At 41.2% G+C, this 16,400-nt stretch overlaps 1 protein-coding gene across 4 annotated transcripts in view; it reads left to right on the plus strand.

Annotated features, from left to right (window-relative positions):
* LOC102206980 (mitochondrial import inner membrane translocase subunit TIM16-like) overlaps nt 1-15,168 on the plus strand; it is a 111,536-nt gene extending 96,368 nt beyond the window's left edge. The window contains exons 10-31 of one of the 4 annotated variants that reach the window (XM_005744362.1): nt 3,663-3,717; nt 3,823-3,880; nt 3,978-4,123; nt 4,212-4,310; nt 4,390-4,494; nt 4,606-4,765; nt 4,886-5,061; nt 5,202-5,310; nt 5,394-5,480; nt 5,918-6,060; nt 6,283-6,387; nt 6,707-6,792; nt 6,876-7,017; nt 7,101-7,190; nt 7,291-7,407; nt 7,534-7,669; nt 7,806-7,897; nt 8,012-8,098; nt 11,858-11,942; nt 12,826-12,962; nt 13,419-13,484; nt 14,999-15,168. In XM_005744362.1, coding sequence (XP_005744419.1) covers nt 3,663-3,717; nt 3,823-3,880; nt 3,978-4,123; nt 4,212-4,310; nt 4,390-4,494; nt 4,606-4,765; nt 4,886-5,061; nt 5,202-5,310; nt 5,394-5,480; nt 5,918-6,060; nt 6,283-6,387; nt 6,707-6,792; nt 6,876-7,017; nt 7,101-7,190; nt 7,291-7,407; nt 7,534-7,669; nt 7,806-7,897; nt 8,012-8,098; nt 11,858-11,942; nt 12,826-12,962; nt 13,419-13,484; nt 14,999-15,088 — 2,371 coding nt within the window. In that variant the 3' untranslated portion in view covers nt 15,089-15,168. Of the gene's footprint in view, nt 1-3,662; nt 3,718-3,822; nt 3,881-3,977; nt 4,124-4,211; nt 4,311-4,389; nt 4,495-4,605; nt 4,766-4,885; nt 5,062-5,201; nt 5,311-5,393; nt 5,481-5,917; nt 6,061-6,282; nt 6,388-6,706; nt 6,793-6,875; nt 7,018-7,100; nt 7,191-7,290; nt 7,408-7,533; nt 7,670-7,805; nt 7,898-8,011; nt 8,099-9,050; nt 10,643-11,425; nt 11,538-11,756; nt 11,778-11,857; nt 11,943-12,825; nt 12,963-13,418; nt 13,485-14,998 lie in introns of those variants that run through there. The other 3 variants (XM_005744363.1, XM_005744365.1, XM_005744364.1) reach the window with 3 other exon arrangements.
* The last annotated feature ends 1,232 nt before the right edge of the window (nt 15,169-16,400 follow it).

Consider the following 16,400-nt stretch of genomic DNA (forward strand, 5'->3'; position numbering starts at 1 on the left):
TGTGTGTGTGTGTGTGTGTGTGTGTGTGTGTGTGTGTGTGTGTGTTTTTGGCGTGCACAAGATTTGGGAAGTGCATATAATTGGGCACCTGCAGCTAAAGTTGGAAAGAAACTTCAGGGTTGATGGAGTTCAACCAAGCAAAAATGTCCAGTCACTGAACATTAAGAATGGGCACAGCAATCAATTTACACACACACACACACACACACACACACACACACACACACACAATTTCTGCACTTGTCTTTCATCCACATGTCTGCTTGTCTGGCCCTCCATTAGCCAGTTATTCCAATAAAATACACTATCTCATACATTATCAAATGACAGCACATTCTCACAATAATACTATACCTGTGCTGATTCTGACTCACACACTCGCACACACAGACTCACTCACACAGATGTAGGCTGGGGTAATATACCCATCATATCTTCTGGTGATGAAGGCTGCTGTCATGGGGCAGAAGGTTGTTTTATGATGGTTCATTTGGGCCTGCGTGAGGCAGCAGTGTGAGGCGATGGCAGACGAGACAGGAGGCGTGCTCTCTGTGCTCTGCTTTGTGTAAACTCTGACAGGAGCAGAGTCCCAGTGACAGACTGAAGCCAGGGGGATTTGGGAGCACCGGGCGGCTCGTTGCAAATCATTGCAAGAGTTTGAAAGGTGTTGAGATGTTAGTGGGTGTAGATGCGACTGAGAAGAGTCTGGCAAAAGTTAAATCTTTCAAGGCGGGGTTGCTGAGTTGTCATGTTTTCCAGCTGATATTATAATAACTCGTAATAAGTTTTCTCGTTTGGTTTTCTCTTTTTCTTTCTCTTCTGCAGTATTATTTGATGGCTAATTAGTACATGTGGTTTTAACTTGGAAGCACACACCCAGCACTGGAAAGGTCTTATGTCTGGATTAGCATGTCTGACTGTGTTCACTGCTACACTCGCACCTCTCCTGAATGAGCCCTGTAATTGTTTTCCTTTCATTCATAATCAGCCCGTGTGATCAGGATCTGCATAACAAGCTCAGTCCTCGCACTTAGCCCGGTGTGAGTCTAACTGCACTGTGTCATTAATAATACATGTATGCATACATCATTAAGCTGCGTAATTAGCCTGTGTATCTTGTAAATCTGTGTGCGTAAATATGCACATGCATGCTTTGCGTGAGTTTTCCTGTGTGGGAAAATGCTCTTGTGGTGAGGCGGAGCATGAAATACGACAGTAAACACAGGCCGCTATCAGTGATAAAGCTCCGCTCCTGTTATGTGGATGTTTGACTTGTACTTTTACTGTGAGAAAACCAGAGATAAGACCTCAGAAAAACTGAAGGCAATTTGGAGAAATAATTGGGGATTATGGAGGACAAAGCGAGCTCACGGTTGTAAGCAAGGTTGTGTTTTTGAATGAGGAAGGCTTGAACGGGTGAGGGACAGGAGGACAGGCAGCGAGAGGGATGTGGGAATGGAGGTGTTTAGGGTCTCCCTGTGGAGCGTCTCGGATATGGGAACACGGAGTCGGCCTAACGAAGCGTGGCCGCCCCTCGCTGACTTAACAGGCCTGAGATACAGGCAGGGATGTTGGGGGAACAGAGAAGTCACAGGTCTGATACTCGTCCAGTTTTTGATAGAGAAAGAAAGAAAGAGCATAAGAGGATGAGAAGAGCAGGGAACACTCGTTAAAAAAAAGACTTACACCTACTGGATAAACATTTAAGGAACAAAACATTAAAATGACAGTCACGTTGTTCTGGAGGGAGACAACTGATCTTAAAAGGTTTTAAAAGATTATGTTCCTTGATGTGCGCTGGGTCATTTCTGCCGTTGTGACTTTTGCGAAGCAGCTGATATTTCAACAGGTTTAAGAGCCGAATACTTTGTATGGAAAGAAAATCATAGAGGACTCTTAGCTATTGACGTCATGGGGTTCAATGTTGGGACCGGCAATTTTGTGGTGCCATGGCGGTGCCAGCTTTTTGGCACAAGGAGCAATGCTTTTATTTATTGAATTTTTGCATGAAACTAGTTATAGATTAGAAAGTAGCAGCGCATCAGAGGAAATGTGTGAGTGCAGAGTAATATAAAGTGGGTGTGTGATCACCTGTTTGATAGCACTGCAAACCAAGTTTCTTAGCTAAACTGTTAAAGTCTGTGGCCGTCAAACTCCATTCTCAAATTCATCCAAAATACATTCTTTCTCTGGAACCTCTCGCGCATGTACACACGATAAACCCTCGCGTGTCTCCGTTCCCTGTCACTTAAGATACCCAAACTAAGTCTGTCATTATGCTGTCATAGTTGAAGCATTACATCACCAGTCTGTCAGTCTCAGTTGATGTGCAGGCAGCCAAGTGGCGTTCCCCTGGAATAGCACCATTACACAAAGTCTTCATCATAAACCAATCATTCGGACTGCCTCTCCACTTCAATCAGACTATCCGTGGTCTGTAATGGGAAGCGGTTGGATCAGCCAGCACTCCCTGTCCTCTTGTCCCGTCTGTGACCGGCCCTGGAAGCTAAACTGGAAATGGAGATTTAAGAGCAGACACCGAGGTGGAGAACAGGAGATGTTTGTCAGCATTGCCAGTGTTTGCGCAAATGTTTCCTGTTTGGTCACCACATCCAATTGTCCTTTCCTTGCTGATTAAAATGGCTCGCTCAGTTTCCGCAGCCCTCAATCTTCTTAACTCAAATCATGAGAGAAGGCAGGTGACTGTGGGCTTGTTTTCAGCGTGCATGAGTGAAAGGTCAAGGTTGAACTAGAAAGTTTGAACAAAACATTAAAGAAAAAGTGTTGATAATAAAAGCTGGATTTGGAGATTTAAAAAAATCTTTTTAATCTAACAAATCATAATGTTGATAAACTACGAAACTTGTTCCCAGTTCCAGTTCTCCTCCCCGCTCACCTCCAGTAATGTTTTGCATTTTTAAATAACATTTGGAATGTCCGGCATTTGCCTCATGGTCTCCTCTCCTCTCATTACTTATCGTCACAACCTTGTTGGTTTTAATGCAGTAACAAGTCATGTTATTATTAAATTTATTTTACCAGGAAGTCCCACTGAGAGCAAAACCAGGCCACAGTTACAACTATTTAATCGAAGTGTCTCTAAAAAGCTGCAAATGCAACAAAAATATAAATTCACAATATAAAAAATACAAACGCATATTTTAAAAAAACTTCCAAATATTAAACAGCTTCTCAAAAGAAACATCTGCAAGAAAGTCTCCATCACTGCATTCCTTATTATGCTTTTAAATTCACCAACAAATTTAGGCTTTTCTGTAAATTATTCCATGTTCAACATGAATAGTGAGAAAATACTGGTTTCTCGGATCTCTCAGAGCCGTAGCTAGCCTCAGGACTCTACTGCCTCCTTTACCAAATAAATGGGCATACTACACCATCTAGTGGCAGCTCACTAATGCTTAAACCCAAAGAGGACTTGAGTGTATATAATTTTGAATGACAAGCCACTCTCTGCTGAGCCAAAGGCAGAGGATTGCCATAGCAGGTAGCTCCCCCTGCTTTGTTGTAGCAGAATCTTACGCCTTCCTGACCCAACCCTGAAGGGATTTGAACCAGAACCCTTTCATTTACCAAGCAAATGTGTATATCATTTTGAATGTCAGCTTCTAATGTCTCTTTCTCTTTTGTCTCTTTTCTTTCAGGACACTGATCCCACTATTTGATGAGGACACAGGTCTGCTTCTACTGGCTGGCATGGTAAAAATATATGCTTGAATATTAAATTTGTTGTTATTGGTTATGTTTTTAAATATCAGCTGGAATGACCACACCATTAACATCACCTCTCTGATTCTTATGCAGGGAAACACTGGGATCGATTGCTTTGAAGTCTCTTCCTCCGAGCCTTTCCTCTCTCAAGGTGAAGCTCTGTTTGTTATCTGTCTGTACAGATGTCACAACCAGTCGTCTTTCCTAGTATCCTGATCCATCTCTTCTTCTAATTCTCACATCCATAGTCAGCCACTGTCTGACGGATACCTCAACAAAAGGCGTTGCCCTGGTCCCCAAGCTTGCCTTGGATGTGATGTCCTGCGAAGTTGTGCGTGTGCTTCAGCTGACAGACAGCTGCATCCTGCCGATCAGCTATCAGGTCCCTCGCAAGGTGTGTAGATGCACAGCAATACTTACAGCTCGCAAATAAAGGTGATGGACTTATTTTAAGTTCTCCGTGTTCATTTTTTGTCTTCCAGAATTCAGGTCACGAGTTTCATGACGACCTTCACCCAGACACGGTGGGCACAACCCCAGCCATGTCTGCTGAGGAGTGGTGGAAGGGAGGGAACAAGCAGGTACGAGATCCCTATTTTCAAAAAGCTTAATCCAGTCTTCACGCTGCACAGGAAGCTCAAGCTGTTCGTTTTATTGTAGGTGGAGAGAGTTAGCCTGCACCCAGACAAACGTGCCAAACAAAAGGCAGCACCAGCAAAACAGACACCTGCAAAAAAGGAAGTGGCCAGTGGAGGGAGCAAGGAGGTGAGATGCACAATTATTCAAAAGATGGGCAAAATCTCCCAATTTAAACTTGATTTTCTTTTTAAAATACCAGTGGATTGAGGATAGTAATCCCATCTCTCTTCCCCACAGGATCAAGCTCGCGACTGCTCTACCTCCAGCAGTCCTTTGAGCACTCCCAGCAGCAGCGCCGCACCATCTCGCTCTCCTTCCTCCACCTCCGGCCTCTCCTCAGGCTTTGTTCCCAGCCCCAGTCCCAGCCAGAGTGCCAAGGCTTTCCAAAACCTGATGGGTAAAAACAAATTAAAAAACACAAACGCACACTCTTAATTTCTCCTTACCCATGTTGGCGTTTTATCTTTCTTTACACAGTAAGCTGTTAATATTGAATTATTGTTATTTTTTTATTCAGGGCCAACTTCCAAGTTCCGTCATATCCAGGGGACAGTCATGCACCGGGACACGCACATCACCAACATTCGTGGCCTCAACCTGACCACACCTGGCGAGTGTGACGGTTTCTGTGTCAACCGCCAACGTGTGGCAGTGCCCCTCGCCATCTCCGGGGGACAGATTGCCGTATTTGAGGTACAGCAGCAGAAGAAAAATAGAGGGGTGTTGTTTAATAAAACTGCAGATCCCGTTTTCCCCTGTAGTTAGTTATATTGAGAAATTAGACATTTGTGTGCTGTATCTATGTGTGTGAGTATTTTTAATCCTTTCCTCAGCGCTCCCAGCCTGGCAAACTTCCAGATACAGCCCTGCCCACCATCCAAAACTCTGTCAATGTGGCTGACTTTGCTTGGGACCCCTTTGACACACATAGACTTGCTGTCGGTGAGTGCATATGCACTTTAGGGTAAATTGGAAGTGTCTCAGTATGTATTTAACCTGCTTGTCTCTCTCTCTGTGCATGCTAGCTGGTGATGATGCTAAGATCCGGGTTTGGCAAGTACCAGAAGGCGGGTTGAAAGAGACCCTAACTGAACCTAAGATCATCATGCAAGGTAGAGTTTTATTTATTGCAAGTTAGAAGGTATGCAGATGTTTGTACTGCGTGTTCCCTTGCAATACACTTTGCATTCCCTCCAATCTGTAGTTTACAGAAAAAGAGAGATGATCTGAGAGTGCGTGTGGTGCATTTCTCTACTGAAAAGGCAGAACTTTAGCCAAACTGCCACTGACTGTGAGCAGTCAGTTAGTAGAGAGCCTGGCGAAGGAGGTCCTAACTGCAATGATACCAGTTATTTTGTGCTTTGGTTACATTGTGATGTTATCGACGGTACCTGAGATTGCATCACAGTTAAAGTGAGGACATCCAATGTAAAAGTATTTCAAAGGAACACAATTTTAAAGGAGTTTCAAAAGTAGTTCAAAAGAAATTCCCACCACGCTCCTTAACAACATTACAAACAATGCTGACTTCTGAGGCGACACTTTGCAGGCCACACAGAGAAAATCTACTCCATCACGTTCCACCCTCTGGCCAGTGGACTCCTGGTTTCTTCATCATATGATCTCACAGTCAGACTGTGGAACCTAGAGACTGGAAAACAAGTCAAAGTTCTCGATGGACACCAGGACCAGGTGAGTGATCAAGAAGTACATGAGGTTAAATACAGAAACACTTTGTGATTTCATTCTGTGTTTAAGAAGCCAAAGAAAATGATGCCGTATGTGCAGACTGTCTGCACCTATTTGGATATCTGGATCAGTTTCCATACAATGTCCTGATGAAAACCTGATCATCTTAAAATTCCTGATTTCTTCTTCATCTTCTCTTGTGCTCCTCTTTGTGGATCTCATCAGGTGTTTGGCATGGCGTGGAGCCCAGATGGGAAGCTTCTGGCTACAGTTTGCAAGGATGGGAAAGTTCGTATCTACGATCCTCGCAAATCCACTTCACCTGTGCAGGTGTGTATCACCAACTTTCTAGAAATGATTTGTGTTTTGTGAAAATCGGACAAATCCACACATCTGAGCCTCGTTTTTTGAATTCTAGTACACTAAGAAACAGACTCCTACAACATATCGACCTGTTGTGCTCATTTCCAGCTCTATATTTGATATTCTTGGGCTCTACTACAGTAGTTTCACATGATTTACAGCTCAAAGAAATGCTTGCATGTATTTTCGCCAGGTGCTCAGATTTCCTTCAAGCCATTAAGTCGTTAAGTCTGCCTATCTGGGGACACCAACAGACACTTACATGCTAATTTCGCTCTTCTTTCAGGAGGGCCCGGGGCCTGAGGGCCACAGGGGAGCTCGTGTGGTGTGGGTCTGTGATGGCAAGTACTTGATGGTGTCTGGATTTGACAGGTACTGCAAATGTCAGAGAGTTTTTAAGCAGGCAGGTTGTTGGAGCACCAACGAGAAAGTCACTCCTTTTCCTTCTTCTACAGTCGCAGTGAGAGAGGACTGTACCTGTACTCTGCTAGCTCCCTGTCCTCTGGGGCCGTATCCAGTGTTCCTGTAAACGTCTCCCCTTCCACACTGATCCCATACTATGACCCCGACACCAGTGTCGTCATCCTAACTGGAAAAGTGAGCACACAAACAGAAATATTTACTCTCCACAGCCATTGTTCCATGAAATAAGATTTAACCTGACTGTGTTTCTTTGTCAGGGTGACACCAGAGTGTACATTTATGAGATCGTCCCTGAAGATCCATATTTTATTGAGTGCAGCAGTTTCAATTCTCCCGAACCACACAAGGTGTCACGATCACTCCCTTTATGTTTCATTCATTGTTTTCCGCTTCTTTTTAAGTTAACTGGATATCGTTGAACTAAATCAAAATGTTTCCTGTTTGCAGGGTTTGGCCTTTCTGCCTAAGACTGAGTGCAATGTTCGCGATGTGGAGGTAGCTGTAGGACTGATGCTCACCAAGACAACCATAGAGCCAGTGGCCTTCAAAGTGCCAAGGGTCAAGGTGAGCCAACTGCATCACCTTGTGGCCACTTTGGAACATTACATGCTGATGCTTTTTCTAAAAAGTAACTGTAGCTCTTACTAGACGCTGTATACCTAATTGTGTATGGCTTTTTTGTGTCTCCAGAAAGAGTTTTTCCAGGATGATGTGTACTCAGACACAGCGGTGTGGTGGGAACCAGCACTTACTGGCTCTGCCTGGCTCTCCGGCTCCAACGGCCAACACAAAAAGATCAGCTTGAAGCCTAAAGACATGACGCCAGGTGCAGGCAGCGACACAAAACATACACACACATGCCCTTATCTAGCATGCCTGTCACTCCAAATCAAGATTCTTACATCTACAGTCTGCGTGTCAGCACTAGACATGTCTTGGTATGTTTATTCCCCCTCCTCTAGTGAGTGAGGCCCCCAAAGAGGCTCCAGTGAGGAAATACCTTCCCTCATCTGTTTACCTGGAGGAAAAAACTGATGAACAGAAGAAAGACGAGGTGAAAAGAAGCTCAAATACTGTATACTTTTATTTCGAATAGATCTCCAAAGTTTAAGTATTTAATACTTATTCAGTACGTAATAAATTATTAATAAATGTGTGTGTGATCCAGCTTCTGAATGCCATGGTGGCTAAACTGGGAAATATGGATGACCCACTACCACAAGAGTCCTATGAGGGGGTGGATGAAGATGAGTGGGTAAGTGAATGTGATCAAAATATGAATGTGTGACTTTGATGTTTCTTTCTGAATAATTACTGATTGGTTCAAAAAATGCTGATGTTGAACTAACGGGAACACACTTAATCAGTCAGTCAACCTCAAAGAGCATCAATCTCTGCAGTTAGGAAGCGTAAACCACTGTTTCACTTGTTTTGGCTCAAATTAAAGTGACAACAGGTGCACTGTGCAACACACCCTCAACACTGGAAACTGTGCTGGGACGCACGGCAAACAATCGGGAGAAGCCGGACAACCTGAGCAACCTGAACGAGCTGCAGGTGCCGTCTCGTGTTACCAGTAATGACAGCGCAAAACTTGAGAAAAATCAGTCAGGAGTTGATAAGGAGAGCACCGTGGTGTGTCGGCACCACCTGCAAAACCATTCCCTTTTAGGCCACTATAACTCTCATCTGATTGAGCATGTGTGGGTCAAAAGGCTGCAGAGGCCTGGGTGTCATTTCCTGTCATTCCCTCCTGTCCGCTCTCCACTGTCCTGTGCAATAAAGGCTAAAAATGATAAAAAAACATCCCCTTTTTATGGATGTCTTGTTGTTTTCTCTCCAGCGCACTTGTTTTCACTTTAATTTGCACCAAAGCAGATGCGATGCACAATGAGTCACAATAGCTTATGCATCCTAACTGGATAGATTGCTATCGCTGAAGTTTAACTGACTTTGTGTTACACTGTGACAGTCAGGTGTTCCGCTGTTTTTAGCTTGGTGTTGAAGAGGTAAATTCGGATTTCTATTCCCTTGCAGCTGACCCAGAAAGCTTTATGACCAATAAACATGGATGTTCTGTCAACACTTTTTTAAATGCATTAAATAGTTTGCTGTGATTACTGTCAGACAGAAGGGTCAGTAGAGACTGAAGGCAAGTTGCAAGCCAGGGTTGTACTTTTGCTAACTTTTGTTTCTTTGTCATTTAGGACGATTAATGGGGATGTGCCTTTGGTCCAGTCGCCGTGCCAACAGCAGACAGAGGAGAACAGCTCCAGTGTTATATTGCCAGTCACTTCATCGGTGTACATCTCAGCCTACTGAGCACACACAGATTGCTGCATCATTACTGCACAATAACTCCATCATTTTTTGAAAAAAAAAAACAACTCCTTATCTTCTGTACAACCTTCTGGTTTCAGTACTGTATGCATGATATCATCTGTTGATCTCTATATCATCAAATTTGATTTTTTGAAATCATTCTGGGTTAAAAACATTTTTTTGTGTGCATAAAGAAATAATATCACTCTTTTCACAGTATTAATGGGAAGAAATCACCATCCAGTACAGCAATATTTATCAGGATATACAATGAAGCCATCTCAGTCATATTGCTTTAGAACAATCATAGGAACAATAATAGTGCTATATGCTACATTACCAGTTAACTCTGAGTGCTCAAAACCAGGCCGACCCGTGGTTTACTCTCACACCAAGCAAGTTTTAAATATCACACATGTACTTTTCATCTGTTTTTCTCTCTGTGTGATCATGGTTTGATAATGTGATACACGCTGACAGTATCCTGAAGTACAAAACAAAACAAAAAAAAGAAAATGTTTGTTTAGGTTTACATGTCAAAAAACAACCTGTACCTACACAGTGGACCACTGCTTGTATTTTATACTGGCCAGTCATGGCAGCGTGCTCAGCTCTGCAATTAAAAATGTTATATGGCAAAAAAAAAAAGATTTTTACGTCACCCAGCTGATAAAACCAATTGTCTTCCTGTTAAGTTGGGTTAAATCCACACACATGCACAAGCACAAGTTTAGCAGCAAAAATCCACGCTGAGGATAAAACAGGGTCACCAGTTTTCATGTTTAGCCATGAGCTGGAGTTTCTATTTACAGCAACATTACGTTATCTTCTCTTTATTAGCTGATATTAGCCTCGGAAGCCATTCTAGCATAATTAGGTGCCAGGTACATATGATTCAATTTATGGCCAGTAGTAGTCTCATAGTCGGCGATCAAAGGTCAATACAAATAAACCACATCCTTTTGAGTTTTAAGACAGGGCTTTATATACTTAAGGATGATTGTGTCTTTCTTTTTATTTATCGGGCAGATTAACTTTTAATTTAGACTCTTGTCGGTGTTCTGACTGTTTCGGGGATCTCCCTCATTAAATGAGCTAATTTTAGTATCTAATTTTTCCTACTAACAACTTATGATGGTGTTAATTAGACAACAGTACAGTATTAATAATTTACAATGCAGCCGTCATGTAGTTTCTTTGTAGAGCTACAGCGGTACCTTCAGTAATTCAGGCTTGATCTCACAAAGTTTGTTTACAACCTCTGATGGACCGAAATGTTTACTTTGCTTAGGTGTCGTCAGGTTTTTTGTGATGTATACTGTAAGTGCTTGTGATTCTCAAAGGCCATACTTTTTCTTCCTACTTTTGGATCAGATAAACTTGCCTTCCATTTGTTTTTATACAGTGAGTAAAGGTTTGTTTTGTTTCTGTCTTACTTTTTTCAACATTGTCTTGCAATAAACACCTTTTAAACTCATTTCTGCTTGTCTCTGTATGACTAAGAAAACTAGTCGATATGTGATTTTTTTTTTTTTTTAAATCCCCACTAACATTTGGTTTAATGTCCCTTAGCAAGGTTTCGTTTCCATCAATAAGCTTCTGGGATAATTCTAGCTGAATTTTTGACCACTGTACTTGGCAGAATTGGTAGAGTTAGTTTAAATTGGACTTTTAACTTTTAAATCTAATCCACAAATATAAATAGCTTTGAGATTTGGGTTTTGGGAAGGCCATTCCAGAAGTTTAATGTTAGCCTACTTTATCCTGATATGAGTTTGGAAGCATTATCCTGTTGGAACGCCCAGTAAAAGAAATCATTAAAAGCCCCAAGTACCATAAAATTCATGCCCATGATGGTTAACAGTAGCTGCAGTTAAACTGTATTTGCAGCTTCAGTTCATTATAACTTCATATGTACTTTATTTTGTTTGGCCTGACTTTTTCCGTCCTGTGTTAATTCACATCACCAATATCCCATTTTTTCTTGTGAGTCAAACAGTTTATAAGCTGCGTTTTTCAACATACAGTTATTTTTTTAGCACTTAAGTTATTGAATTATTTTATTGCTCATTATACAGTGTCAAGGAACATTTACCAACATATTTATTTTAATCAGTAGAGTTTAGTCATGTATACTCGTTTAATTTTATCGTCTTACTGTTTTGAATGAAAACTGCACTTTGACTTCCCGACCAGCAGGTGTCAGTGTTCAATTTTTCTCCGTCCAGCCGAGCCGTCTTCAATTTGATATTGTCGACTCTTCCTTGAACTCTGACCTGTCGGTAACCTTCAGCGTGCATGTGAAAACAGAAGAGACGTGCTGTTAGCTGAAGCTTTATTAATATTATTATTGTTGTTATTATTATATCATGGTAAGAGTACATTTGATACTTTTTGTGTTAATGTGCCAACACTGTTAGAGACTGCGGTTATTCCGGAAGCTTCCCTTGTGTGTTTGTCGCACATAAGACGTAAGACAGCTGTGCCTCCTCTTCACTGAGAGGTCTTTAATTTGATTTAGGGTTAAATTTAAACAGTTTTTAGTAAAGTCACATCCAGAAAGGATGTAGACGTGTGTGGAAAGCGTGTCGCTGTTTACAGATGTAATGCAGGTGTTGTTGACTGTAAAGTCACTTCTGGGTGTTTTTTGTGATTAACTCCGTCATTCCTGATGTTTTTTCTCCTGTTGTAGGCTAAATATCTCGCACAAATCGTGGTGATGGGAGTTCAGGTGGTGGGACGTGCATTCGCTCGTGCTTTGCGACAAGAATACGCAGGTACGACCCGGAGTTAGTCGATTATTAGATTCTTGCGCAGAATACATTGTTACAAAGTACTAACCTAGTTTAACACCTGGCATAAGGTAATATAAGAAGTATCAGTTTACTTTCAGTAATATAGGGCCACACCCTGGCTGTAAGGTAAATTGTGCACACCATTATAGTTTTAGTTACCTTAGAAGCACATTTTGTAATTTTCAGACAAATGTTGCACACAAAGTCACAAGTCTGATCAGCATTTTTTTAAAAATCACCATTACATGTTCACTGGCCTCATGTCTGCCTTTAATTCTTCATGGCATAGGTTCACGAAGCTGCTGTAAATATTCCTCAGATCAGTTCTCTATTGGATTTAGATCTGAGGACTGTTGGAAGCAGGGAGGGATGGACATGGTCAGCAACAATACTAAATTAGCAGCCGGTGTTGTCTTCTGCTGCTGTAGCTCACCTGCTTCAAGCTTTGATGTGTCCTCTGCCTACCTTAGATCTAATGAGTGATTCTTTGAATTACTGTTGCTTTCCTGTCAGCTCAAAGCAGTCTTCCCATTCTCAATGTTGATGGCCTCGGGCATCAGCCAAGTACTTTCACCTAGACATCAGCCTGGATATTTTCTCATTTTTTAACATTCTCCGTAAACCCTACGTATGGTTATGTGCGAAAATCATAGTAGATCAGCATGCAATATTTGAACTTCAGCATGTCATCTTGACCACATCTGCATGTCTCAGTGCATTGAGTTGTTGCCATGTAATTGGCTGATTAGATAGATCCTGGCGTTAATTAATGGGAACTAATGTACCCAAGTGGCAGGTACTGTAGGTGTATGTGTGTCTGTGTGCATGTGAATCACATTTGTTTTTGTTGTGTTTTGCTACACAGCCAGTCAAGCTGCAGCGCAGGCCAGGGGTCGTTCGGGTCAGGAGTCGGCCGCAGCCTCCAGCATCACTGGAATTAGTTTGCAAGAGGCCCAGCAGATCCTCAATATCTCCAAACTTAGCCCTGAAGAGATTCAGAAGGTACAGTCACACTAGTGATCCTTTTAGATCCTTTTAAAGTTGAAATTGGTCTGGAGATCTTAGAAGCTTTTTTTTTTTTTTTTAAATACCATCTGATGTGGAAGCTTTTTACTCTTACACAGTTATTAAAACAAATACAGTAGTTTGGTTAGTTTACGGTCAAAGATTGCATGGAAGGTAAACCATCTCTAAAGTGGTCATCAAGTAATGGAATTTTTTTTTAGCGTTTGCTTAACACTAGAACACTAACATCGGGTATATTTTACATGACAATTCCCATCAACAATACATGGCAAGCTGAAGTACTTTTCTTTTACTTCTGAATCTCTGATGTTATGTCACTGATGTGATTTGATAGAATATTTGGTTAAAAAGTGTGTGTTTCTGCTGGGAATAATTAAATGGAGTCAGATGCTGTCACTAGAATACTAACACTGAAGCATTTCTCTTCACCAGAACTACGAGCACCTTTTTAAAGTCAATGACAAGTCAGTGGGCGGTTCCTTTTACCTACAGTCAAAAGTAAGTGCTCTAAACGTGCATTCACTTTCACTTTCCAGACATTTTTTTAAATGTGTACAGTTAAGGCAGCATGAACATAAAAATTGGTACATTGTTTTTGCTTGTCTAAAGATGAAATCAGCACCAAAAAATAAATAAATAATTAAAAAGTACAATTTTATACCTGTAGGTGTCAGAGTTTTGAGTCTCAAACTCAGATCTTTCTTCTGCCAGATATTGTGAAGACAGAACTAGCTGTTCTAAAAGGTTTTTTAAACTGTTGCAAAAGGCATTTTCACCCTTTTTTTGCTGTTCTCTTGGGTTCTGATGATGCAACGACGAATCAAAACAAACCAAAAGGAATCTCTGAGAACATTCGCTCCACTTATTGGTCAGATGTGTCTGAGAACTGAGGAAGTATGGAAATAAAAGATATATATCATGTCAATTTAAAGTGGCACAACATCAGAGTTGGCATTTACTCATAATGGTGGAAATGATAGAAATACACCAAAACCATAACTTTGCTCTTTGTGTTGAATTTCCGCTCATTCACACTTTGCTTGGGGAAAACACTCAGCAGAATAAAGTAGTTCATGTTGATCATGTAGCACAGATCATGTGACGGTTGCAGGTTTCAGTGCCCTGCCTTCTTCCACAATACAAAGTTAACTGGCCATACGAGCTGTTTAGTTCCTGAGGGAAAACTAACCAGTCTGATCAGACTGAACTAAAGAGTGATGATGTTAAACGACTCTGATGCTGACAGATTCCCTCAGAAACTGTTTATTCTCAGAGATGCTGTTTGTGTTCAAAATACCTGTTTTAATATATTTTTTAATTAAATTATAAATACACTGTTTACTATATTAATCATTCACATTGAGTGAATCCTTTCCATGGTGAGCGCACAGTGCTGTGGGAAAGTATTTTCCCTCTTCCTCATTTTTTTGTTTTTGTTTTTTTGTGTACTTGTAACTTCCAAAACTTTTATCTTCTATTTTTCTGTTCCCTAAACTTTTAAAATTTCTAGATTAACATGCAAAAGATAGATAATATCGCTCTATCTTTGCTTATTTTCTCTGAATTTTTAACTTGAAGGCATCAAAATGTGTCCGTTCCAGTTACGATGCAAACGGTTGTAGTGGCAACTTGATTTAAAAACTCCACTATGTTCACAAGAAAAAAAGAATTGCCACAGGCTAAAGACAGAAAAGTCACTGTGGGGCAGATTTCACTGGCTGACTGGTCAGATCGGACCAAAGTTCATGTTTGAAAGCTCAGTGTTTTTTTTCGCTCTCAGGACCAGCCTGATAGTTTCTATGACAGATGTGCAAATACAAACTTCTCACTCCTATTTTAGTCTTCTCATTGAATATCAAGTAACACGTGGGTGGAGTCGACTCTTTGTAATGAGTAATGTTTGACGTTCAGTCAGTTGCTCTGTACTTCCTCTTTACTGTGACTAATTTGTATTTTAAAAACATTGAAGTCACCTCTTTCTCTTTGTCATCACTGTTATTGTTTGTGTGTAGGTGGTGCGAGCAAAAGAGCGTCTGGATGAGGAACTAAGTATACAGAAAAAAGAAGAAAAGCAGCAATCACAGCAGAACACGGAAACATGAAGGACAAAGCGATGCCCGGTCTTTCCTCTCCCCATCCTCTGTAAATTATAACCCAATTAAAAGTCTTCTCCTTTTCTCTAGTTTTGACTTTGTGACACTTTTTTTGCCAAGCAATGAGGTGCAAAAAAGGAAACTATAATTCTAAACATACAATTTTAGCTAATGTGCTGAATTTAACTGCATCGAGTTGAATGTTAATCAGGTTATTCTGGGTTGGTTTTCACCTGTTTTAATGTATATGTGAGATAGAAATGAAAATGCACACAGAAGTATCAAATGCAGCTTTATTAAACATTTTTTTGTTTTCATTGACATTATTATCAATATCGTAATAAAATTCCTCTAAAACAGGAGAACGCCGCTATGTTGTACCAATTGGAGACTTTTACAACTCTAAAATTCTGCATGTTCGACCATAGAACATGACGCCAGGGAAAAAAAAATATATTTTCATATAATCATTTTCTTTTTCATAGTGTATAACTTCTATATTTACCTATAATAATAATAATAAAAAGGCACTTGGAAAAATTAAAATACTGACATAATATCTCACAAATGTGCAAAAAAACAGAACTTGGAACAGGCCTTGCGTGGCCCTAGTCTTATCATTAACCCTTTGTGCAACGCCGTAGCGCTTTCGGTCAGCGGCACCCCTTTTACCCTGACCCGACTCGCTGACAGCTTTTTGCCCTGGATTTCAGCTCCACGCGTCTCAACGTGAAGTGTTAAAATCTGCAGGAATGCGTACCACTTTTTCTTTTTATGCTATATGAAAAATACGATTTTAGAATTCAGACATTTTAGCGACTCCGAATGACTTTTTACAATGACTTTGTTCCCAAAAACAACCGACGAATAACGCACTACGCTGAGAAAAGACGTGACAGCATCACCTTAATCTACACTCGCTATAAAGGGGGGAGGGGGGCGGTTTATTACAGGCTGAGCTCAAAGGGTTAATGGATCGTACAGCTTATTTAATATTAAAGATGTGTGGACCCTGGAAGGATCCGTGTCAGTATCGTTCAGACTTCTGCAGCCATGCCGAGTCTCTGTCCCTGGCTTCGACCAGCAAGAGGAAGAGACAGACAGGGGAGGTGGAGGAGGAAGAGGAGAGCCGCAGCATCTGTGGGTTTCACTGTTGCCATGGAAACCGTGTCTAGCCTACTTAACACCTGTTTTGGTGACATCACACGCCAGGATTGTCCACTCAAAGAGCGAGAAATTCTTTTCAATTCAATGCCCACCCGGACTGCAAAGACAGGCCAATGGTGTGTGTGTGTGTGTGTGTGTGTGTGTGGTGTTTTTT

This window comes from Pundamilia nyererei, unplaced genomic scaffold (genome assembly GCF_000239375.1).
Source record: "Pundamilia nyererei isolate P.nyererei 1_Seehausen unplaced genomic scaffold, PunNye1.0 scaffold00142, whole genome shotgun sequence".
Taxonomy (NCBI): Eukaryota; Metazoa; Chordata; class Actinopteri; order Cichliformes; family Cichlidae; genus Pundamilia; species Pundamilia nyererei.